General features: G+C 39.3%; 2 protein-coding genes across 2 annotated transcripts; both read right to left on the reverse strand.

Moving 5' to 3' along the window:
• On the reverse strand, nucleotides 1–7,399 carry LOC120571585 (probable ATP-dependent RNA helicase ddx6). The gene is made up of 13 exons (XM_039820626.1): nucleotides 7,225–7,399; nucleotides 4,437–5,533; nucleotides 4,250–4,354; nucleotides 3,899–4,028; nucleotides 3,494–3,640; nucleotides 3,168–3,262; nucleotides 2,888–3,010; nucleotides 2,295–2,423; nucleotides 1,879–1,995; nucleotides 1,672–1,735; nucleotides 1,469–1,570; nucleotides 808–1,027; nucleotides 1–718 (listed from the first exon to the last, which is right to left on the reverse strand). Exons 2-12 carry the CDS (start codon nucleotides 4,677–4,679, stop codon nucleotides 813–815), a joined length of 1,470 nt encoding a protein of 489 aa, XP_039676560.1. The 5' UTR covers nucleotides 4,680–5,533; nucleotides 7,225–7,399; the 3' UTR covers nucleotides 1–718; nucleotides 808–812.
• A 659-nt stretch (nucleotides 7,400–8,058) lies between these two features.
• Nucleotides 8,059–21,686, reverse strand: lipea (lipase, hormone-sensitive a). Its single transcript, XM_039820627.1, has 11 exons — nucleotides 21,563–21,686; nucleotides 19,153–19,400; nucleotides 17,420–17,704; nucleotides 17,021–17,111; nucleotides 16,774–16,919; nucleotides 16,002–16,187; nucleotides 15,425–15,577; nucleotides 15,038–15,182; nucleotides 11,613–11,840; nucleotides 10,550–10,941; nucleotides 8,059–9,070 (listed from the first exon to the last, which is right to left on the reverse strand). Exons 1-11 carry the CDS (start codon nucleotides 21,570–21,572, stop codon nucleotides 8,804–8,806), a joined length of 2,151 nt encoding a protein of 716 aa, XP_039676561.1. The 5' UTR covers nucleotides 21,573–21,686; the 3' UTR covers nucleotides 8,059–8,803.
• Between the last annotated feature and the right edge of the window lie 4,056 nt (nucleotides 21,687–25,742).

The following is a 25,742-nucleotide window of genomic DNA, read 5'->3' on the forward strand; positions in this document are numbered from 1 at the left end:
TTTTTTTTTATTGCAATGTTCACATTAAAAATAAACGTTCACATTCAGGATGGTTTTTTAGGAGTTTGAGCCGTGTTTCAACACATCTCTCAGCAGGAGAGGGTGTGCGATTGTTGTCTTTTTCCCTTGCATAATGGATGTTTAAATAAACTAGGGTTACTATTAAATTCACCATATTTGTGCTCGTACTCTGCTGCATGACAGAAGACAGCAGGCTATGAATGGATGAGTGCACATGGCAGTAAGTAAGGCACTTAGTGACAACAACAGTGTAAGTGGACAAAACGATGGCTGGTGTAAGTGCACCATTGTTACATTAGCAAGAGACTAACCTCGCTGCTGATAATGAAAACTTTTTCCAAGAACGACCGGTTCAAAACAGCTTTGATACACATTTGCTCTGCGGTCTGGGTTTCAACAGCAAGTGCTGTCTAACCAAGATAAATCCTACGAAAAATATGCTTTGCTCATATACGCAGGATGCATGGTCCATTCTGAGTTTGGTGCAAAACAATATAGTTTCTTAATTAATAATAAAATAATAAAAAAAAAGAATGAGGCAGCTTTCTTTGAGGAACAGGTAGGGAAATGCTTAAAAATAAAAAACAGCCTTTACATCCATTCGACAGGCTCTGAAAACAAGTGAGAAATGTAAAACTGAAGAGTTGCCTGAAGCCTGTGTGCAAGCGCTGATGTCTGTGCAAAAGCCCGGTGTGTCCTGGAGGGGAGAAGAAACTCAGGTTAGGGAGGACGGGTCTTACATCTTTAATGCAGTTAAAGTCTAAAAATGATCTCAAAGCATCTCACCTGGTTTAGGTGCTGTCCTGTTTGCGTCCTGGTTTCTCCTCAATCTCCTCCACATCACAGTCGGCGCCAGACGCGTGGAACTCGGCCACGTAGAGGCTCTTGTCGATGCTGCTGGGAATGGGCTTGATGTCGGTCACCAGCTGGTCTTCGATGGCCTTCAGGTTGAAGCGGTCCTCCGATGTGATCAGGTTGATGGCCAAGCCAAGGTGACCAAACCTCCCTGAATGAGAGAAGAGCAAGATAATATGTTCAATATAAAAATTCACTTTCTCCAACAATCATATTTATTTTATCTAACCAAGACTTCTTCACTGTAAGGGTCTGTCCTAATTTATCGTAGAATGAAAGCCAATTCAGATCCTGCGCCCAGAGGTTACCGTTGTGAAGAGCAAACAGAGCAGTTGGAGCTGTATTTATGTCATCATCGCACAGGAAGAACTAGTACACACGTTGCTTTATGCATCGATTTTAACAACTTTTATTTTTTAAATTATTAAAAGAAGCTACAGATTCTTTGTGCATTTTTACTTTCATGCTTATGTTAAGCATGATTTTTCTTTGCATTTCTTGTTTAAATATATTAAAACCAGTTTCCACAAATGAGACAGTGAAGCTTTAATATAATGAAGAAGTTCACATTATTGAGGGGTGAACAACATACCTGATCTTCCAATACGATGGAGGTAAGTCTCAGCATTTTTGGGGAAGTCGAAGTTGATGACTACATTAACAGCCTGGATGTCAATACCCCTGGTGAAGAGATCTATTGGGGGGACAATAGAACATTAGATTTAATCTCTGACAGCCACTGGGTAACTTTACATTCTGGGTTTTGAAATGTGCAAGTATACAACAAAAACTCACCAGTGCAGACCAGGTTTCTGCACAGTCCATTTCTGAAGTCATGGAACACTCGGTTTCTGTATTCCTGAAAACAAATGAGAACCCTTTGGCGATAAATATTTTCGCTCAAATCATATTTGAAATAATCTCGCAGCAAAACAGTGGCCATCCGAAAATAGAAAAAAGGGCATAGTGGCAACATTTCGCTCCATTGTTTCTTGTCCTTACCTGCATCATTTTAGCATGGATGTAGAAGCAAGAGTAGCCCAGCTGAGTGATCTTCTTGGCCAAGAGCTCCACCCTCTGAGTGGAGTTACAGAAGATAATCGACTGGTTGATCTGAAGCTGTGACACAGAGGGAGACAAAAAGAATGTTATGGATCACTGTATCAACATTGTGACCTGTGGTTTGATGCTAAATTGACCAATTTAATGAGAGGAATTAGAACAGGTTGTTAGAGATGTTAAATCCCACCCCCTGGGATGCAACCATAAATAAGTAGACTAGACTTTCAACAACTAAAAATGCACTACAGTACTGCCACTCATTTGTGTTTGCACCACTGCAATATGAGAAGAAGTGCCTTTGTGACTGCGAGTCTGGCAGGTTAAAAAGCATGGATGGTAAATATAGAGTTAGTCACCCTGGAGAACAGTGTGTTGAGGCAGTGGACTTTTTGCCTCTCTGTGACGTAGGCGTAGTATTGAGTAATGCCCTTCAGAGTCAGCTCCTCCATCAGGTTTATCTCATAGGGTTTCTGAAGGTGCTTGGCCTACAGCAAGGACACATGGGAGAATAAATAGATTAGAGTGTGCATTTAAAAACTCAGACAGCAAGATGACAGCAGAATTATTAAAAATGTACAAGCATGAAGGACTTCCCTTAAGTAATAAAATGTGTTTGTTTGGTCAGTTTGTTGTTTATTTTGCACTGTAGGGGTTTATTAGCCTGACTTAACTGAAATCAGAAGTATTTACATATTATGTAGTTTGCATGAGTGCATTCCAAAAGGACATTGTAGAAGACTTTTACGGAATCTAAACAATCAAATCCTGCGACTGTTGGCTGAACTGCTTTAGACGAAAGCAGCCCTGGAAAAGTATACAACAGACAAACACAAACACAGATCTGGGCACAGTGTGAGAACAGCTTGGTCTGCAGTGTGAGCCAAGTGGTGCCAAGTGGCGCAGAGCCATCGGGCTGGCTGAGTGGTGCAGCAATTAGCCGACTACTCACCATGAACTTCTGCACGCTGATTGGGAAGGTTGCAGAGTAGAGCAGGATCTGCCTGTTCTTGGCCAGGAAGCTGATGATATCCTCGATGAGCACCACAAAATCCTGAGACAGCAGCTTATCCGCCTGAGAGGAAACAGACAATTTAACATGTAGCAGGCAATGCTCGGGTCATGAACAGAAATTGATTTTGATGAACATGAAATGAGATGCCTTGACAACATATACCACTGATTATTATTTATAGATTTAAGTAGTTTTGTTGATTTTTATTCATGTTTACCTCATCCATCACCATCATCTGGACTCTATCCACTTTTGCCACTCCCTTTTTTATCAAGTCCAGGATCCTACCAGGCGTGGCGATGACCACATGCACTGATGTGGAAAACATCGGGAGAGATTAGGTGAAACGTTGAAATATGATTATATAATAATAATAATAATAATAATAATAATAATAATAATAATAATCTAGTATTTGTACCATTAACCTTGTTAAAGTGCAAATTGTACACTGTCAAAAAAGAATCAGACCTCCGTAAGCCAGCATGCAGATTGGATTTACTCATTTGAAGTGGGTCGGTGAGAAACACGGTGGCTTCTTACCAGTCTCATCCAGACGCATGATGTCATCTCGCAGGTTGGTGCCCCCGGTGGTGGCCATGACTTTGACTCCCCCCAGGTGTTTGCTGATCTGGATGGAGATCTGGCTTACCTGCAGTGCCAGCTCACGGGTGGGCACCATGACAAGTGCTAGGGCATACAAATGTACATGTTACAGAAGCAAATGTAAAGTGTAAAACTAACATGACAAAACAGCTGACAGACTATAGAAAAGACCATATTAGGAGGGACACTGAGGGTGTAGATAAGGTAGTAAAGGGATGAGGAGACAAGAGAGGATGTATGAGAGAAGGAGAATAAGCATAATGACCAAAGGAACCAAAGTGAGGTTGATGGTAAAGGATGGAGGATGAGGATTACTGTATAAAAATACAGGCAGCGTCTCACCCTGTATGTGGTCCTTTTTCAGGTCTATTCTCTCCAGCAGTGGAATTAGATAGGCTCCACTTTTCCCTGTTCCATTCTTAGCCCGAGCCAGAATATCCCGTCCAGACAGGGCGATGGGAATGCTCTCCTCCTGCAAGGAAAGAAAAATATTATCTTTAGTCTCTCTCTCTCCAAAAAAAGTTCCAAAAATATTTAATCTGCAAGCCAAACTCCTTAAAACTATAGCCATGGGATATCCTGTTCCATTTAAATATACAAAGAAAAAGACTGTAGTTAAAGTAAAGATACTAAAGGCATGATGACGACATTAGGTTCATCTGGTTAGCAAATACAATTTGACAAAAAACATACCTGGATAGGGGAAGGTTTCTCCCAACCCATCTCAAAGATGCCCATCAGGAGCTCTCTCTTGAGACAGTAATCTTCAAATTCATTCCCCTTGGTGGATGTCACATCCTACAGTAGATACAGAATGGTTAGGAATACAGTAGAAATCCTCGTTTTAAGATAAAGTAAGATAAAACAAAGTTTGACTCACTGAAGTTTTGACCCTGGTGTCTTTGGGAGGGAGCTTTAGGCTCTTTTTCCAGTCATCTCCAAACTTGATGCCTCCTCCGTCCTGAGCGGCACCACCTGCTATCTGGGGTGCACCCAAAGTCTTTCCTTGAGTTGTGGGGGCTGGCTGGACTGACGCTGGTTTAGTCTGTCCTCTGAGCTGCCCATTCTGCTTGTTCAGTCCCATGACAACTGGGCCAATGTTTTCTGTTCTGGCCGTTGCCATTTTTCCTGTTTTCCTTGCTTTTGTTTTTCTTCTTCTTCAAAAGTATTAGATTTTTGCCTCTTAGGTTTCTCTTTTTAAAAATTCTCTTCAAAAGTAAAAAAGTTTAATAAAGCATTAACAAACAATATTTTCTATTCTTTTTAAGTCCAAAGCTTTTACAACAGAAGTCAATTCATAGTATTTACATATACACATGTACGTGCAGTTCGGTCCCCTTCAACAACAGAGTGACTGACGTACAAGAACCCCCAAAAAAAAACAAAAAAAAAACACGTTTTTACACAAGAGCTCTTCAAAATGAAGAGAAATTTGCATTCATATGCAAGAATATACTTGCCCACAATATAGAAAAATTATATGTGAACAAGTATCAAAGCGGTTCAAGTCCTGAAATAGAACAACTAAGGCAATCTGAACTTGGGGAACAGCCTCTTCAATATAATCTTAGTTCAATGCTTGAACTTCTGTTTGTAAATTGAACAATATTTCCTCTTTCCACTTTGAGTCCATAGAGTTGCTCAATATCCCGGTCCTTGAAAAAACGGATGTCCAACTCTGTACAAGTGTTTCCCCAAAATCTTAGTCTGTAATGCTCTCCGTTTATTTCCACTGTGTGGATATATGTCACTCCACTGTGTGAAAAAATTGAATTCACAAATACAAGGGGTTTTCTAGTCCAAAGCCCAAAAGCTTTTCACCCCTTTTGAGTCTCAGTGTGTGTTTCTTTTTCTCTTTCTCCTCCAGGTGTTCGACCCGCTCTCTCCTGACACCACAGGTCTTCAGGTCGGTGTGCGAGTGTGGCTGTGATCAACCCGCTGCCTCCTCAATGTCAGCCAACAACTCAAACTTGTAACCTACAAAAAAGTCCAACCAAAAAAGGTTTTAGAACAAACCGTGAGTAGGCAACCAACAGAAAACTGACTCCAATCTGGAACACATCAAATCAAATAATAAGATTGATATGGTTTTCTCAGATTTATATCATGAATCTAATTCTAAGATCTTTGAGTTGGGTAAATCAGACTACAAGTAGGGCTCAAACTAACCATTTTCATTATCAATTAATCTGCCGTTTACCATTTCTTACCCATCATGTCTATAAAAATGTCAGCAATTTGTCAAATTAATTTCCTAAAGCCCTGTCCAACAGTGACAGCTAACCCAATTCGGTTTATTATCACAAACAAAGAAAAACAGCAAATCCTCACAACCGAGAAGCTTGAACTGGGGGATTTTTTTCTCAAGACAGACTAGCATGATTACTCCATTATGATAAGTTATCAATTAATTATATGTTAATCACTTCATAATTTTAGCTCTATACATAAGCCAGTGGTTCCCAACCTTTTCAGCATGTGACCCTTAAAAAGAAATTTGAAATGTGACTTACCATTACACTTGAATATATCTAAGTTGTAAACTATTGAGAGGCCCTCCTTTCTCAGCTTGTTTACTACTACTAATTATTATTATTATTATTATTATTATTATTATAGGTCGATAAAGATAAAACGAAAAGCAAACTATGCAGCTATTATATTGCTAATAGTCACACAAATTTTTATCTTGCGACCCCTTTTGGGAATTTTGACCACAAGGTTGGGAACCAGTGACAAACGCGATTTCATTTCAATAAATCACTTTTTGTTTCTGGTAACTGGTGATGGGTTCTTGTCATTGCTGACATTTTACAGACTAAACAAGTATTGACATTGAGGAACATTAAATATAGTTGGTTGCATTTTAAATAACAAACCTCGCTAGACCTCAGAACAGTGAAAGGCTTTAGCAGCTAATTCGCTAAATGGTTTGGGTTAAGATTGCACAGGTGAACTTGCCAGGTGGAAATCGTCTGAGGCCGATTAGTAAAGACCAAACTGCTAGGATTTAAAATAAGACTGACCTAAAGTTATAGAGAAGACTCTAGGTCTGACAGAAATACATTTAATAATTACAGTATATATCGATTATCAAAAACTGCAAGTCGGTCAAAGCTGCTGATGCTCTGGCCATGCTAACTGTTAATTTCCTTTCGGCTAACGTTAATATTAGCTCAACAATTCGTGTTTCGATTTAAATAAAGGTCGTTATTTCCAAACCTTTTCTGCAAAACACTTAACATGTATTAACGTTAAAGTACCAAATATGTATGTGTGGCTGTGTTGGGTCTTCCTTTATAAATCAATAACTTAACGTTAGCTACCTTAATGCTGCGTCTCAGCTGAATCAACAGTAGCACCGCTGGGCTAAGCCAGTGTTAGCTCTAAGCTATCCAACCGATACGCCGTGTCAACACTTTCGGACTTTTTATAGGCTTTTAACTAAGAAACGTGACAATATGTGTGTGTGTAAAGTTTAGCAACTTTGGCATTACATGTCGTTACAGTTGCGTTCTTTGTAATATTATCGTTAACTGGCATAATTAGCAAGCTCGTTAGCCGTAGGGCTAATTTAGCACTCGCTAATGTTAGCTATTTGCTAGCCAGTCACAACAACTCGGATGTTTTTTACGGAAATTAGACGGTTCAGTGTCACGCAAACTTACCTTAGTTTCTTTGATATTTTACAAGGTATACTCAGTGTGCGATTGATGAACTGCTTCCTTTACAATTCGCTTTAATAACTGATTTTTACTTGAAATAAATCGCCTCTATTGTGTTTCTCTTTGCTTTAAATCAACATGGTCGCCTTCTTCTTCGTCTTCTCTTCCTCGACGTCTCTCTCCTGTTTATTATGTGGCAGTCTATAACGCTACTGCCACCTGCTGCCAAACGTGGTTATAGCATACCTTAGCTGCTGTATATTATACCATCTATGGCAGTGGTTTCAAAGTGTTGTCAGGGGACCCCCAGGGGCTCTCCAACAAAAATAATTAATTTTCACTATAATTCCATCCTTAAGTAACACAATAGCAGAAAGTATGACCATTTTGGTCATTGATTTTGTACACTTTCTATAATAAAACATCTAAGAGCAAAAATCCTATCAGATGGGGGGTCCATGGTCTAATTTGTGACAGTTTAGCAGTCCTTGACATGAAAAAGTTTGGGAGCCACTGGTCAATGATACATTATGTGTTATGTTTGGGTTTGAAATGTGTTGCGATTTGGTTAGTGTATAGTAATAATAGCTATTGTCTTAAAGTGAAACCCAATTGAACACGTTATTACATAATACATGCTAAAAATAACCTCAATTTATAAAATGGCTTATTTAATTACATTTCCGAGAGGTTTATCAAGTGGCTGCCCACAGAACAGGCTGTGCAGACAGAGGAGGTAACACTCAGATTAACTGCTCAGATGAGTCCTAGTTCATATGTCCAGCAGGCCTCAAATAAGCACAAGCAATCTTTGCAGTTTTGAAATTGAAGCCAGACTTTAAATATAACAGTGTTCAATATTTATTATTATCAAATAAGAATTAATTTACAGTACAAGTTACTTTCATAACCCACATCCACATACTGCTGGTAAACACAAGGTGAATGCCTCCTTATCAATATGTTGTAAACACATGACAAACTGGCATAACCTGACTATACATTTTTAATTCAAATATAATAATAATAATAATAATGATGATGACACATTGCATCTGGAATGTGTTTCCTGTGCAAGTAAATCTTAATTCTGGTCAGTCTGTGCAGTGACATAGGCAAAGCTAATCTTCATACACATTAGCAGCACTTAAATTCAAGGCACAACAGCTTCCATTACTGACATACTATATCAGTTAAGAAATTACTGCAAAGGCTGGTTACAGTGAAGTTTCTATTAGTCTATATTCTCAATGTGCGTGTGATCTGGATCTTGAAAATGTAAATGTTGGTAGAAAAATACTTAGTCATCATTTAGGATCATATTAAAGCTGGTAGAAAGTAAAAGTTTGTAGTGCTTCTTTTGATCATCATTGCCTACAGAAAATGTTGTGCGGTCTAGGTTTAAAGTGCAGTGTCCCTAAGCTTCCTCTACTTTTACAGAGTTTGTTGCATCCTCACAATTCTCCCTGACATGATTACATTTATTGCATCTCTCTCACCCCCCTTATTGCATCTCTCTCACCACCTCATGTCAGATTTCTTTTCATCCGAGAACAACAAAGTCCCACGAATGACAGATAAATCAGCCTGATGGATTGTTACTCTGATAAGTCTCTTCCAGCTTCGGCCTCTTGCGAAGAGCGGACGGTGGGTTTTCCTGCTGGAAAATCTTCCTCATCGTCTCCACACAGATTCCTGCAGCGACCTCCGTCTCCTTGGCGAGCTGTAAAAGGCTGAGGAATCCATGAGGCAGGTCCTCCACCACCGTCAGACTCACAGGCTGGCCCATGTCTCGCAACTTCTTGGCAAACATCACAGAGTCGTCCAGCAAGGCATCCAGAGCAGAGGCCTGTGAGGACACATGAAGGAATCAGGAAACAAGGACTGGAAAAAAAAAACTCTAACATAGTTCTGTATTGCTAAATTCTACCGATACATTGATACGCCAATATCGGCCTGGCAGAATTATCGGTCCATCTTCAACTAATAAGAAAATGAAGCTGACTTAGGGTGTGTGGGCATGAATGACTATGATTAATTGATTAGTTGTCAACTATTAAATTAATCGCAAACTATTTTGATAATTAATCGGTTTGAGTCATTTTTTTTTAATGAACAAAATTAAATTAAATAATAATAAAAAAAAATCGGATTCCAGCTTCTTAAACCGGAATATTTTCTAGTTTCTTAACTCTTCTGTGACAGTAAACTAAATATCTTTGAGTTGTGGACAAAACAAGACATTTAAGGAAGTCATCTGGGGCTTTGGAAAACAATGATTGACATTTTTCAACATTTTATAGACCAACTAATCGATTAATTGAGAAAATAAACAAATATAAAAAATAAAAATAATTGTTAGTTGCAGCCCTAAAGCTCATAAACAGTAAACAGTTGTTAAATCCTATCAGTGTGGAAAATCTTAAATAGACAGGAAACTTGTTTGGCAAAGTAATCCAATAAAAGTACACCTTTAGCTGTGCGTGTGTTAAAGACATGGAAAAAGCAAGTATTTGAAAAGTGTTTTCTAAAGGCCATGGGGCTGGAGAGATTCAGAAGTCTTGAAGGGTGAGAATACTTGGCAAAAATCAGTCATTAAGTCATAATTATTGATTATGCATGAACCCAACACAGATATGTTGTTGTCATTTTGTACACATTTTAAAGCCTGATTCCAGATCTTAGAAGTGACACCCACATCTCAGATTTGTAGCTATTCAAAATCAATGAATTAAAGGTGATGTAGGTAGGAATGTGAAGATCCAGGACTTAGCCAAAGAATTTGAACATCCACAACTTCTCAGTTCCTCCCCCCTTTCTGCTAAAGCCCAAACAGTCTCCTAAGCCCCTCCCCCCAAAAGGGAGAATGAATGTGTGTGCATGAGCAGTGACTGAGACGCAGTTAGACACTCCCCCTGGCCCTGATTGGTGCATCTGAACAGGGAACGGTGGATGTTTGCAAATCACACTACAGGCTGTAGGTGGTGCCAGAGGAGCCGGATTATTTTTTTAATTATCTGCTTCATGTAGTTCTACTGGAACATAGGGTCAGTTACAGCAAATATGACAGAAAGTTAGTTTTATAAGTCTTACCTACTGCACTTTTAAGTAAAGGAAAGGGCAACGGAGTCTGATTATCAAGCCAAAAATCTTATTGCCCCTATAATTTCATCAAGAACTTGTAGCTCTGCCTCAGCTGAAGTTACACACCATTGAAAAATAAATTCAGTGTTTAAATAAATTGTCCTCAGGGTTAAGATGAGGTTTTCCTAGGAAATAATAAACTCTTCCACAGTCAGCTTCCCTGAGTTTCTCTTCCATCTCTTACCACTATGTGTACAGGTGGCAGGCCTCTCAGCAGGTTGTTGGGAGCCAGCACGGGCGACACAAACGGGTTCCTGATAATGGGACAGGAAGTTGGGCGAATAAAAGCCAGGCACTCGGAGCGCAGGGGCTCAAAGTCCTCTGGGTAATCAGTGCGACTTCCACAGTTTGTAGCGGAGGTGCGAGTGGATGTCATGCGAGTTTCGTTGCTCGGAGACCCCCTCGGCGTTGATGACAGGGAGCGTGCTCCTCCTGTAGTCCGCATGGGATCCAGAAAGGACTGGATCCAGTTGGAGGCTCCCTGGGTAAGATCACCAAGCAGGACAGCAGTGTCTCTACCCAGAGAGCTCAGACTGCCGCTTTCTACTGCAGGCTGCGCCGTCTGAGATTCTGTACCTGGGAGGGAGATGACGCGACGTAAGCGAGGAATCAAATAAATCAGAAACAGGAAAAAATCAGACATCTGAGAGAAAGAAGAAAGCAACATGAACGTGGCTCTTAGGGATGCAATCATGGCTTCTGTCTGAATTTTTTTTGATCTCTCGGTAGATGAGTCAAACAGATTTTTAGATGTACTGTAACAGTTAGATTTTTTGTTGTTAGTCACATTGGCAAAGGGTCATTTGGTAAAGATAGCGAAATACTGGTGGCTAAAAACCAAATAAAAAAGCATGAGCAGATTAAAACAACTTCTACATAAGTGCCTTTTAAGAGAGCTAGGCAATACATTCAGAATATAACTTTCTCCTCCTATACAGTATATACACAGTTCCCATGGCAGCAATACACTATGCTGTATTGATACAGAGTCTTTTTGGCCATGTGGTGAAGATCTTCCATTTTGTCCTTAAATATCATAACATAATATTTAACACAGGCCTTAACATTTTTTGAAATTCCAATGACAGTATAACAAGTCACTTTCATAACCACATGATGCTAGTCAATATGCAAGAGTCACATTATGAGGTAATGCTGGATAAGACAGAAGAACATTTGGTTACAATTTACTTGAAGGTAACTACATAAGAGTGACATGACACTGTCTCATGTCTAAACCCACATACCTGCATATGCATTGATACACTTCGCGAGAACTCCTAAAGGCAAAAGCGGGTCGATGAGCGTGAGCAGACGGGAGGGCGAGGCGTCAGTTGTGAGCAAGGTGGCAGGGTAGGCAGCCATGATGCCGTCAGGCACTCGGATGCCGCTGGATATGGCCTTCATGGACACAGTGATGCAGAGGTTTCCTCCAGCGCTGTCACCTGCCAGACAAACCCGCTCCGCTGTGGAGCCTGACACATAGACAGACACACACAGACACACACCTGTTAGTATCTAAATAATGATGATAATTTCAACTATAATAATAAAAAAACTAGGATTTTATAACAGGCTGCTTTTCCATGGGTTTTATTCAAAGTCATTGAATGACTTTGAATTAGGACTGGGCGATATGGAGAAAATGAAATCTCACAATATTTTTGACCAAATACCACGATAGGGATGGGCGATATGGCCTAAAATCCATATTGCGATATACATTGCAGCCTCTTGCGATAACGATATATAAATTATAATAGAACCATTTCAGACCAGGTTACATAGACCCTAAGGAAAACCAAACTGCTAAATGTATTTTCTTTTTTTTTTTAAAGTGCCCATATTATGAAAAAAATCACTTTTTCTGGGATTTGGGGTGTTCTTTTGTGTCTCTGGTGCTTCCACACGCATACAAACTTTGAAAAAAATCCATCCATGCGGTTTTGAGTGAGATGCGGTTTCTGAATGTGTCCTGCCTTCAGTCTCCTAGTGAGCTGTTCAAAATCGGCTCGGACTGTGATGTCACAGTCCGAAATGAGCTGGCTAACCACAACCGTTAGCTCGTTAGCATGCTAACCGTTAGCATTAGCATGCTAACGCTAATGCTAACGCTAGCATGCTACGTCGTTCTCAATAGCAAAGCACTGCTACAACACACACAAGTTCACCATAATCTACAAAAGAACTACTTACATGTGCGCCCTCATTTAGAAGTCTCCCAGCTAATCCTGCCTTGTAACTGACCAAAGTTGGAGAAACAGGCTTTCTTTTACTGTCTCTAGAGTTAGCTAGCTGACATGCTCTACATCTGAACTACTGAGCATGAGTGCAATCAAAGATAGTACAGAAGAAGAAGATGAAAAGAGGTCTCACTCTGTAGCTAAAACAGAAACCAGGTGAAAAGAGGATTTACAGCAGTTAGAGAGAGCTGTGCAGTACAACAACAATATGGCGTTTTTTGAAAATTAAACCATGTAAACCTATTTTGGTACAACCTTAAAATACAGTTATGAACCTGAAAATGAGCATAATATGGGCGCTTTAAAGAGAAAGAAACATAGTATGTAGTTTTGAGAACATTTATTGTTCAAAACTGTAATTATACAACATAATTTTGCAGATAAATAAAATTCAAGTACACTAGTTGCAGAGACTTTGACAAAGAAAAAGCTTAAAGTATTGGGTGTCTTCTCTTTAGTGCAAACCATTCTAAAAGGCACTACACTTAGTAAGTTTAAGTAAGAGTGTGGGCCGGTCTGATAATAGTTATACATTGCAAGGTGTTAGCGACACCGTCCGGCGGCCTGGCGCCGCTGCCTGCTGGTCAAACGGTGCAGCCTCTGCTCAACCCGTACGGCAGGGGCCGTAAACGTCCCGGTACATTTGTTTTTTGGTCCCACTCACTGCGCACACACACGCACTCGCGGCTGTATGTTCAGCGGGGAAGTACAACGTCTGCAAACACCGGCTGCCAAGATTCCAGTCGTCCGTTATATAGTGAATGGTCAGGCTGGTGAAAGGCTCCGTGGTAGGCTATGGCTCAACCACCGCTCCGTTGTAGCGGCTTAAATCCAAACCAAGTCCAAATAATGGATGTTGCACCGGTCTTTTTCACCAGCTCCTTGTTTCGCTTTTAGTCATGTTTACTCAAGATGACGATGACGCGTTGCAGCCGGTTGCAGCTCGTGGCTCTAAACTTCGCGTAGGCCAATTTTGTATCGTTTATATTGCATATCGTCTATATCGCCCATCCCTATACCACAATATCGATACCGCAACGGTATTGTATTGTTGACTATTGGTGCTTTCACAAAACCTTTACACAGTGCGATTTTTGATAAATAATCATCAGTAATGTGGATATGATGACTAAGTGGGTAAAGGCAAATAATAGAACAGCTAGAACAGTCTGGGAAGTTCAGAAAATGACATCACTTTACTGTAATGCAGCCTTTGAAACCAGGAAAAGACAACACTTATGCCATATTACGATATCCAAAATCTAAGACGATATCTAGTCTCATATCACGATATCGATATAATATTGATATATTGCCCAGCTCTACTTTGAATTTAGGATAGTAGGCTGGTCAAAATAAGAAAATTTAAGATTTTGTAGACAACTGAAAACATCAACAAATAAAAACAATCATTAGTTGTAGCCACAACACCATTACACCTTTAATCCTGTCATCAGTTCTATACTGTACCATAGATCTTTACCCAATTCCTTTACTTGTGAGTGTGCCCATTATCGGCAACCATTCATCCAATGTTCCAAAGGCCCATTCTGTTTACTAATCTGATATCATTTTAAAAGGCTAACTGAGAAAACATTGGAGAACCCTTTTGCAATTATCTAAGCACATTATGTAATCTGAAAACTGCTGCCCTGGTTAAAAAAAACAATGCAACTGATCTCAGCTGGTATTCTGTCTAATGGAGTGGAATGGACATTTCTAAGTGACCCCAAACTTTTGACCGGTAGTGTATGACACTTTTCGTGTTCTGATAATGAACAGATAACAATTCCCATGCCATATTCAGTACATAATGTGTCCCTCCTCCTGGGGGACAATCAGTAACACCATATTTGAAATTGGTACACTATGTACATGGGCTATCTATATCAGCAAAGTGCAAAGGGAGCATCTGTTAAGGTATACAAATTCTGTATTGCTTTCTGTACAAATATAGCCATCTGTAGAGCTGCTTGTGTGAATACATTGGCACATATATTTGCATATTGAATTCACACATTCTGTTTCTGTTTATAGATACTAATTGGCATCTATTTAAAACAGATTTTCCTCTCATATCTGGGCAGTTGTATATGTATACATGTAATAACTGTAAGTAACTGCTCATATATTCCATCTGCTTTTTTCTCCTGTTGAAACCGTTTACTTCTGGGTATCTTTACAGCTTTTTATCTTTTAAATAAAATCCCAGTAACTTCCTTTAGCTCACTAAAGGTAGATGACATAAAACAAAAAACAGAAATCAGTGAAAAATCAATTCCCACACTGATAAATATACAGTTAGTGACAATTACTTTTGTTTCCCCAAATATTACCACATTCGCCAATTAATCTGTTAAAATAAAATAAATTTATTCTCCCTATTGGTTTACTGTTTGTGTTGTCCGAGTGTGACTTCATAGACATACCCAGCAGATGACAGTTGTTCAGAGCCCAGCAGTAGGCGTAGAAACATTCCTCCAGAGCTCTTGGAAAGGGCGCTTCGGGTGACAGAGAGTAGTCAACGGAGAGGATAGGTACGCTCAGCTCCTTCGACCAAGTCCGAAGATAATTCTGATTCATGAGATGAATGAAAGCAGAATAAATATGTGTAATATATATTGCAAACACGGTTATTTTTGTTGTACTTAATAAACAATATTTGAAACACTTTGTAGGAATGGAAGTTCTGGTGCTTAATATTAAGAGGGTTATAGGGGGATTGAGAGTGTAGGTGGTAATATTAACCATACGTAACTTTTGCAAACATCTACTACAGATAAAGCTACATTTAACACCAGCATTGTGTGCTGTACCTCATGGGATCTGGAGGTCTGGGCCACAAAGCCCCCTCCATGGAAGTGGATGAGCAGCCACGGGGAGCGAGGCTGCTTCTGTATCCAGGGAAAATGGGATGCGGAGATGGGGGGAGGATCGGTTCGAGAATAAGCTAGCAGCTCTTCACTGTCCTATAAAATTAGAGGATAAGTTACAAGGCAATTAATAATAAAAACACACAAAAGCAACAAAACATGGCATTTGAGAATTACATTTTATTAAATTCCCAAAAATAGCAATATTTCAGTTTTCTACCCCTTTTCCCCCTCCCTTACTTGTATCTCATTGGTCTAAACTTTGCAACATTCCCTTTCTTAATTAATTAATTAATTAATGTTCAAATGCTGCATCAACCTTCAATCACAAATCATGGAATATAGCCATTTAATATTTATTTTTGTTTTCATAGGAGTATTTGTCATTATATGCTCCATCTAAAACTATGTCTAGTACAGATTCAGGTTCTACTAATTTTCAAAGTCCCCTAAAGTCTTCTGTGTTTTTTCCTGTACACGTTCCTCACCACATGCCTGTATTAAACCTGCGGAGCCTCACCTGTCCCTCTCGAATCTCATAGGAGATCAGACGCATGTTGACTGGCCCGGGGCCCCAGTGGGCTATTGGAGGTGACACTGTGGCTGTTAGTCTAGGGTCTGAGGCCAGTGGGAGGCGTAGAGTGACAGGAGGCACAGTCAGGGTGAAGTTCACCTGCACTGGGCTAGAGGATATTCTGCTGAAGCCCTGGACAGAGAAAGACATGCAGGGGATTGAGCAGTTAAAACATCAAGGAGGACTTCAGCAAATTTGAGAGTCAGTAGAGGAATATTTGACCCTGCCTACCAGTGTTGCCAACTCTTTTCCAATGAAAGTAGCTAGCACTAGCTCCGAAAGTCGCTAAAAGTGACTAGATGACAACATAAGCTCATTTGCATATCAGTGATGTCATTGCGGATCATTTGCATCTGCTGATATGATTTGTATACATTGTTGTTGGTTGGCTCCATTTGTTGCTGAAAGCCAGTCTGAAATAAACTTCAAACTTGCATAAAGCTTAGATGTTGTGTCCATCAGTCTATGGTGTCCATCTATTGGTTGTCTCGGCAGACACAGCGCACAGCGCCATAGGAGAGTGAGAAAAATCACTGTGCTGTTGGCAGAAGAGCCGTGGACTGCGATTACTCTGAGCAGCATGCATGAAAATCAATTCAAATCTAATATATCTCGCTTTTCTCCTGATTGTCTAAAGTCGTTAAATTTTTCGCTAGTCGGGTCTGAAAAGCCGCTAAATCTACAGAGAAAGTCGCCAAGTTGGCAAAAAGCTGCGTACTGTTAAAAGGCCGGACTCTGTGAGGTTCCAAAAGGACTTCCAGAACTTCATGTCCAGGTTCTGGGTAATGCGTTCAAACTCAGCACCCCGCAACTCTGGATCGATGACGTACTTCCCTGATGTGAGGAGGGAAAGGGCTGCCAAACCTGGAAGAGGCGGGATGAAAACATCAAAAAAATTTAATTAAAAGCCACAACAGGAACTTCCATCAATCAAACGACATAATGAAAAAAAAAAAAAGACTTACCAAAACCAGACTGCTGTTTACCATACGTCTCTCCATATGTTACCATGCTTATGACAACAGTCTGGAGGAATGGACGTAGAGTGGGTGAGAACTATCAAAACAAACAATGGACAGTTAATAATTAGAGCTGAATTTTTATAATGAAGCCAAAACTGACTATTCTTAAAATACTTTGGCAAAATTAGAATATTAAGCTCGTTATTTGGGATCTGATGTTTGACTACATATTCTGACCTGACAAGAGGTGCTCAATGAGCGATCAGAACAATCAACAGGCTTGTAGCCGAGTCATTGGAACTATTTAAATCACATTTAGGAGAGATAACCAACTTTAACGTGCTAAAATTGAACAAAAATAAAAGCAACTGGTGTGAAGGAAGTCCATTTTTGCAGGCTGACCTGAAAGCCCAGACAGCGGCCATAGAAGCAGGCTTTGTGCATGGAGCTGTACTCCTGCACAAAACTGTTGCTTAGGTCCTTGTCCTGCAGGCAGTACAGCTCGCCGTGGTTGTTGTCATTGATCAGCCGCTGGGCGAGGTGGAGCAGGGCACGCAATTGGCGCAGAGCAACGCAGTATGCCTCCATCTCAGAGACATTGTGATCTGCCCTGAAGAAGGCACCGTTGTAATTAGAGGCAATGTAACGACCCTTGTGAATGATGTGTAAAAGGCAAGACAGCAAGACCTGAAAGAAAGAAAAATAATGTCACTCTTGATGGGAAGGTCTATATTTTTGTTATTATGAACAAATCCCACGAAAAGACCAAAACCAACAATGCATACCAAGTACAGTCTGTGTAGTCAAAATGTTATACAGTGTAGCTTTCTCTGTGCCATAGATGTCCATTGTTGTCCAAAAATGATTAAAAACAAAGAGCCACACTGAGTGACCCAAACAGACTAGGGAAGAGACAAACTAACACATTGTTGGTTTTAACACCAGTCTTATTCAACACAACAAAGCCAGTGAGACAGTTACATTTATATTACACTTGTATCTAGTTTTCTAGTTTTTAGCAAACACTACTGAAACAGAAGTAAATTTTGCATTTGTTGGGGACTATTTTCAGCTGTGGATTTGTTGCACTAGTGAACATTTTGTGTACCTGGATGATATTTGTGGGATCGAATGACAATATGAATGTAATGAATGCTTGGACTTGCAACACTTGGAAATGCGGATAAAATCTAACAGATCTGAAAAAGTAAAATACTTTGATTTGAAGGATTTTTGAGGTCTGACTGAATGTAAAAGGTTCAGTAAAAAAAAAAAAAAAAACAACTTTAAATTACTCTTTTCCTTTAACATGAAACACATCTGTAATCAACTTTACTGTACACTAGGGCATGCCTTTACAAAACTGACAAACTATGAAATAAAATGCTTTAAAACTATTTTCTGTATTACAGTATAAGAAAAGAAAAAAAGAATAGTCACTCAAGTTTAACTATTTAGACTTTAATGCAATGAAATCAGCGAGCACAAGAAGCATATATCAACATCTTGTGACAAGAGGCAACAGAATTCCTAAATTAGGTCTTTTTTTGCTATGAGTGTGACGAAACCTACGCTACCAATCATCTCAACCACACTGTCTTTAGTGTACTGTAATTTATACACAGTTCTCACAAAAAATGGAATGTTATATAGAGCTGAAATTGTTAGTTTATAAATCAAATCAACAAAAAATGTACTGATTAATTGTTAGTCATTTTTAAGCAAACATTCAAAAATTCACTAAATGCAGCTTCTCATGTGGAAAAATGTGCCGTTTTCTTGTTCTTCTAGTTTTAGTAAACTAAATAGTTTTGGGATGTTAGTCAAAACAAGCAATTCAACTATGGTTTCGGGAAACCTTTAACAGGAATGTATGTTTATTATTTTCTGATATTTTAGAGACCAAATAATTAATAGATTAATCAACATTTTACAATAATTGTTAGTTGCAGCCCTAATTTTATAATAATGGTCTAAAAGGTTACATGTAACACCTTTGAAAACACTGCTGCTACGAGCTAAACTCAAACAGTAACTACACTTGTTTTGGGATAATAACTCGCGTAGAATGCAATCACAGCTCAAATGTCGGCAGTGAGTGGACCAACACATCCAGTCAGTGGGATCAGTCATACCTTGACCAGGGTGCGGTAGCCATTTCCAGGCGTTTGTGCATCAAAGTCATAATGGTGGAAGACGGCGGCGAAGCTGGCGACCACAGGCTCCAGGGCTCGGCAGTGCTCCTGAATCTGCCTCATACACGTGACCAGGCGCTTGGCAACAGCGCCGTATGGCAAATCAGAGGGACCTCCCAAAACAGCAAGGTTGTCTTCACATACTTTCTTCAAGGCTGCAAATACAACCTTGTATTCCATATCTGAGGCTGAGAGAAAAAGAGAGACGAGAGAATTATTCCTTAACCTCCTTCATATCTGCCTCAGTAGCTCTTGTCACAGCAGACATGTGATGTGCACAGTTCATCTTGAAGAAAAGGGACCATCACCCAAAAGGGTAAACACACACGTTAATGACCTTATCTCCTGCAGCAAAACGTATTGCTTTAGTGATTCTTGTTATCTACTCGGTCAAGGGTTGAAGTTCTGCTACAACCCGAGGATAGTATTTTGAAACTAGGTCAGTTCATAGTGGCTGACTGTGATGGCATCAAGCACTTGAGAGGATTTTAATCACAGCAAAAAACAAACGTCAAGATGAAGCATGAACTCCGTATTCCTCTTTTATGTCAATAATAACACAGACATAGACGAGATGAAATGACAGGATGTTGTACATGAGACGTGTCTTCAAACATGCATATCTGTTGTCAGATTGATTGCAAATATTGAAAACTTGTACATCAAGAGTCCGCTCTCTTTCTAAATCTAGATAACTGACAAAGACTGAAAACGAATAACACATCATGTACACTTTTTTGATTTGCATGTACTTGCATACCAGCAAATCAACAAGCAAACAGCTACAAGTTCTACCTAAACCTGATCAAAGCCTGGAGGGGAGACTGCATGAAAAATATACAGAGCAAAATAGACTGGGATGATTGTTATACTCCCCCATCGCTGAGGCCTAACCAGCATCTTTTAAATATTTTATAAAGTTTAATTTATATATTTGTAAAAGATTATTTTATCATTTTATACTGAATTTGACTACATCCACAGGTTAGCAAGCTACATGTTGTTCATGCAGAATGGCTTTAAATGTTAAGAGATTTGGGAAATCTCTAATGTGTTACCGGCAGCTGTTAGCGTACATAACCTGGATCACTGGAGTAAAAACTGAAATCCGGACACATAAACACGTTAGGCTTCATCACAGTTCTGACACATAGCAGTTGAGGTTTCTGACAACAGCAATATCTCAGCCCAATATACTGTAGGCTATTTTACAGAGGCACCGTTATTGTGCCGCCCAAGACGATTGTGATTGGTTTAAAGAAATGCCAATAAACCAGAGCACGTTTTTCCAGGATGCTGTATGGACTTGCCAGACCCTCCTCTGCCCGACCCTCTTCTGCCAGACCCTCCTTTGCAGCGCTGTGGAGGTCGGTCTGGCAATGCGAGACTATCACAATACCAAATTGAGCATAAACACATTGTGAAAGACTGACACATAGTCTGGGGCATAGTCTGGGAGTTGCCTTTTTCTCCTCATGTCATGCTGTATTTTCTTCCCACTTATATGTGTATGTACCTTGTAAAGCGCTTTGTGATTTATATCTGTGAAATGCGCTCTATAAATAAATTTTACTTACTTACTTACATCAATAAAGACACTAAATATTTTTTAAGTTAGCTGAAAGAGTATCATTGGAAAACTGCACTTTAAAATGTAACCATCACTGTTTTTAATGGTGCTTTTTGCTTAAGTTGGAAATAATTTGCAGTTCTTAATTCAACAAGCAATTTGTATTTCAGCATTATAGGCTACTGAAACCAGCAGAAAGACAGTTATCACTTAAATATGTTTTATTCATCGCAGGTAATATCGTTATCGCGATATGCAACGTTACACATCTCAGAATTTACCCAAATTAAAAAGCCTGGGTTGTCCTCCAGCAGCCCCTTTAAACCCAAAACAGCTGATAACTGACGTAAACCTGTCAACAGGCTCGCCTCTGTTACTGCCCAACACTGATATCAGTTTCCAGCACAGATATCAGCTTCTCATGCCGTTAAAACACTTCTCTTCGGGGGGTTTTGGAGCATTTTCAGGCTTTTAACGCTACCTTGTCTCCACTTCTTCACACAAACTTTACTGACATTACCGTTCTCACCATTTCACCTACCGGTGACAACTTTACCCACAACACCAAGTTTGAGGACTTTCGCTTACCTCGTTGCTTTCTGTTTTTACAGCTTTGTAAAAATAGAAAGCAACGACATTGTTTTATTTTCGTCTCTAACATTTAGCGCCGCGATAAAACTCGACAGACATGTAGTAGGCCTACATATGTATGTGACTTGTTTTAAACCATGTTTTAAACAGACTTCACTCCATAGACAGGATATAAGAAGCTTCACTCACCGTCCGGCATCCTCTTCCTTGATGTTTGTGTCAGATCGCCCGCGCAGAATGCTGGGTAACATCCTTACGTCATGTGAGCAGAGCGCGAGGCACCGCGCGTGCCCGAGCCTGCTGCTAGCATAATATGGAAGTAAGCTAACTCACTCATATATTCAGGGCTCTCAAGTTTTGAAAACAGGCAAGAGTGACATCTCTCCCCCCCTCCCCCCCCCAAAAATAGGGGTGTTTCATTAATAATATTATTATTAGTATTTTTACAAGAAGCTCAGATTTACACAAGAAAATATTTGACACATGGCACTGACAATTCAACCAAATACAAAGTAATTATACAATTTCCGCATGGTGACTTATGATGCGGAGGGGTCTGGGGGGTCCTCCCCCAGAAAATGTGAGCATTAAACTCTTCATTTCCTGCATTCTGGTGAATTTGTATGCACCTATTTACACCTTTTTTCTGAATTAATTGATGCTGGAAATCTTTATGTAAAAGGTACACATAGATTATAATCCAAATATAAAAACATAATGGAATATATTGCAGTAAGGCTCTCAGGCATTCTGTATTGTTTTCATCTATTTATTCTCCTGTAGATCAGCTTTTCTAATTATATCTGAGTCAGCACACTGCACAGCCTAGCATCATTTACTCTTCCCTTTTCCATCTTTTGTTTAGGAAGTAGCCTAAACTCCTTAAATGTGCATATGACAATAATTCACGTCAATGATAAATTCATTCATTTTAATGAATTAATAAACCCCTGGACTATAATATTTCAGATTTGTTTGAGCAAGATTTCTGCTCATCTTTGTGCACATTCAAAATATATGTGTTATCTGAGTTTTGGAGGAGTCGTGATATTTTGAGAAAAATAAAGTTATAATAGTCAATATATTTCAGAAAATAATCTACCTGCACCATAGTCTGCTGTGCATTACGTGATTGCTCTGCTGATACGGTAGATCTCAGACCTCCTGACAGACACAGAGCCCCGTTTGGGTCTCTGGTCTCTGAATGAGCGAACGTTTAGGGAAGTGTCTGTACGCTCCTCTTTGCTTTTTTCCATTGGTTGTTACGTTAAATCTTACCCAGATACAATAATGCTATTTTCTGATTGGCTATTGTGTAGCCCCTTTCTTTTTTTTTGATTGGCTGATAAGTGGCAGGCTCGACTAAGAACTCCAGGGGAGACGCGCTTGATTCCTGCCGGTTCCATAGTGAGAGCGGCGCCGGCAGACACATTTTGGGCGCTGCGGCATATTCAATTTATTATAAATAGTTTTTCTGCGTGAGAAATACAATGTGTGGCGGGAGTGCGTGACAAAAGACGCTCAATGCGTGACACTTGAGAGCCCTGTATTATATTATAAGCTTATATACTGTCTATGATTATAAGTCAGTGGTGGAAATAACTATAATTGCATTTAGGGAAATAATGTACTTTTTAGTTAACTACATTTAGGATATCTGAAAGCTTTATTTACTTTACAAATTCAGATCTTTGCACACAAAACATGAAGTTTATAATATAATATAAATATATTTTGTTATAAATTAAACTTTCCAACAGTATTATGCAAGTACAGCTGTAATGATCGAGTCGATTAATCAGTTAGTCGAATGACAAAAAAATAATTGCCAATTATTTTGATAATCATTGAAGAAATGTTTCATGCAAACATGGTTATAGCTTTACAAATATGAATACATTTTTAATAATGTTGATCTTTGGACTGTTGGTTGGACAAAACAAACCTTGTGAAGGTGTAATTTTGGGCTCTGGGTAATTGTGATGGCATTTCTTATAATGTTTACAAACAAAAAATTCAAACGAGTAATGGAGAAAATTGAACTGTTAAGCGTTACACTGACCAATGATCAGCAGATTAATGAAAATAATCATTAGTTGCAGTCCAATACAAAATAGTTTAAAATGAGCGCCACCTTGACCAACTACAGCAGTAAGGAGAAATATTACACTTTAACTCTGCCCGGGAAAATGAAAGCAGATAGAAATGAAAATCCTCATGGTAAATCAATACTATGATATAGTATGTAAATATTACTTTCAATTATGTAGTAAAATTTACATTTGTCAAAGCTGTCACCACATTTGTGTTTTGATGTCATGTTAAGCTATTGGCTTATTAAGGTTTAGATAGACCTTTTTCATAGTAGAGAAAGCACAAGTGTTATTAATTACATTAATTAAGGCTCTGTTCTATTCAAGTGTCCCAGTAATGACACAACAGTGAGCCAGCATGCACAATACCAGGGGGCTGTTTCACAAAATCTGAATTTATAAATCCAGGATAACTGGGAAATCCTGGCTTAATCCGCTATCTAGGTTTTGTGAAATAGCCCTGAGGACCCTGAAACTGAAGCAGCTAAATGGAATTCACTAATTTTATTATTTACACCTGTGTTTTTCCTACTGTGACATGTCAAATGTAGTTTAGCGGTATAAGTAATGCCTTCTGTGGAAAAAGGACTGTGTCCTGTCAGTTTACAGACTTCTGTAGAAATACACTTGCTCCTTCTCACTGTTGTACAAGCACAAAATTCAACAAATTTAAATAACTAGAAAAAATGTTGTGCATGTAGTAAAGTTTATACTGCAGTATACATGAGATTATGGGAGTCTCTAGTGGCCAACAGATTATTTGCAACACTCTGGGAATTAATTGGTGAAGTTTTGCTCTTCAGAGTGCCTTTGACTTTAAAGTGCTCATATTATGCTTTTTGCCTTTTCCCCTTTCCTTTATTGTGTTATATATCTTTTTTGTGCATGTTATAGATGTACAAAGTGAAAAAGCCCAAAGTCCACCCCAAAGGCACTTACCATCTCCAACAGAAAACATTGTTCACAAACTGCTCCAAACAGCTCTATTGTAGTCCAGCCTTTACTTCAGAGACAAATGTGCATCACTTTGTAACATATGTTATAATGCTTGCCTAGCTGCTAGCATGGCACATCCTGGTACTCTGCTTCTGATTAGTTAGCAGTGCTTACCTAGGTACTGCGCAAGTGCGACTCCCAACAAAGACGGAATAGAAGTGTGTAATGGAAAATTACATTTCAGCATGATCTTTTATATTCTTGTCTTATTTCTGTTTTGCTTTCTCTCACAATGCTGAAAGTGAGTTGATCTCATTCTCACATGTTGATTCTGATTCTGACTAAACTAAGTGGGAACACAAAGTCTGGGCACATAATGTGTACGCTGAACAGATATGGTACAAGGTCACCCTAAACTATCTCTCCCGGTACATTCATTTCTCCCTGGATAGTTGAGACTTCTCCGATAGTTGAGATGTAACCGGGGGGTGAAAGTTGTACAGGGGGAGGAGGCGAAGTGGCTCCGGGATGTCTCCTGTGTTTTAGATTGTCTCTTGTGTATCAGATTGCCTGTGAGAAATACAGAGTCATGTTAAGCCAAGTGCGTGTGTGCGGTCACTCTGAAGATGTATTTAAGCTCAGTATTCATGTTGACTCGTTATAGAGACTTTTTCACACTGAGCTGCTGTGCCTTTTGGGAAATTGTGTTACTCCTATATTCTTGCAAGTATATAATAAAATAGAAAAACCAAACTTGGTTTAGTCTGCAACTGTCTTTATTTGTTTCACTCTTTAACTTTCTAAAATCCACCCTGCTGCAAAGAAACTTCCACAACAGATGCCTCACTCTGTAGCTAAAACAGAGAGCTCAACACACAGGGTGAAAAGAGGAGCTGCAGCAATGTGCAGTACAACAAAAAGATGATGTTTTTTAAACCTATTCTGGTACAATCTCTAAATACAATTATGAACCTGAAAATGAGCATAATATGAGCACTTTAATGCTCTTACAACCAGCACATTTCTTTTGCAGATATCTTCTTTGAGACTTTCTGACATATATTAAAGTGCTCATATTATGCTTTTTGGCTTTTCCCCTTTCCTTTATTGTGTTATATATCTTTTTGTGCACATTATAGGTGTACAAAGTGAAAAAGCCCAAAGTCCACTCCAAAGGCACTTTACTTCCGTGACAAACGTGCATCACTTTATAACACATTATAATGCTTGCTTAGCTGCTAGAATGGCACTCCCTCATAGGGCGTTTTCACACCGACAGCCTTTAGTTCGGTTGAATCAAACTAGAGTTTGTTTGCCCCGCTAGTGCGGTTCGTTTGGGC

The sequence above is a fragment of the Perca fluviatilis genome, chromosome 13, assembly GCF_010015445.1.
Source record: "Perca fluviatilis chromosome 13, GENO_Pfluv_1.0, whole genome shotgun sequence".
Classification (NCBI taxonomy): domain Eukaryota; kingdom Metazoa; phylum Chordata; class Actinopteri; order Perciformes; family Percidae; genus Perca; species Perca fluviatilis.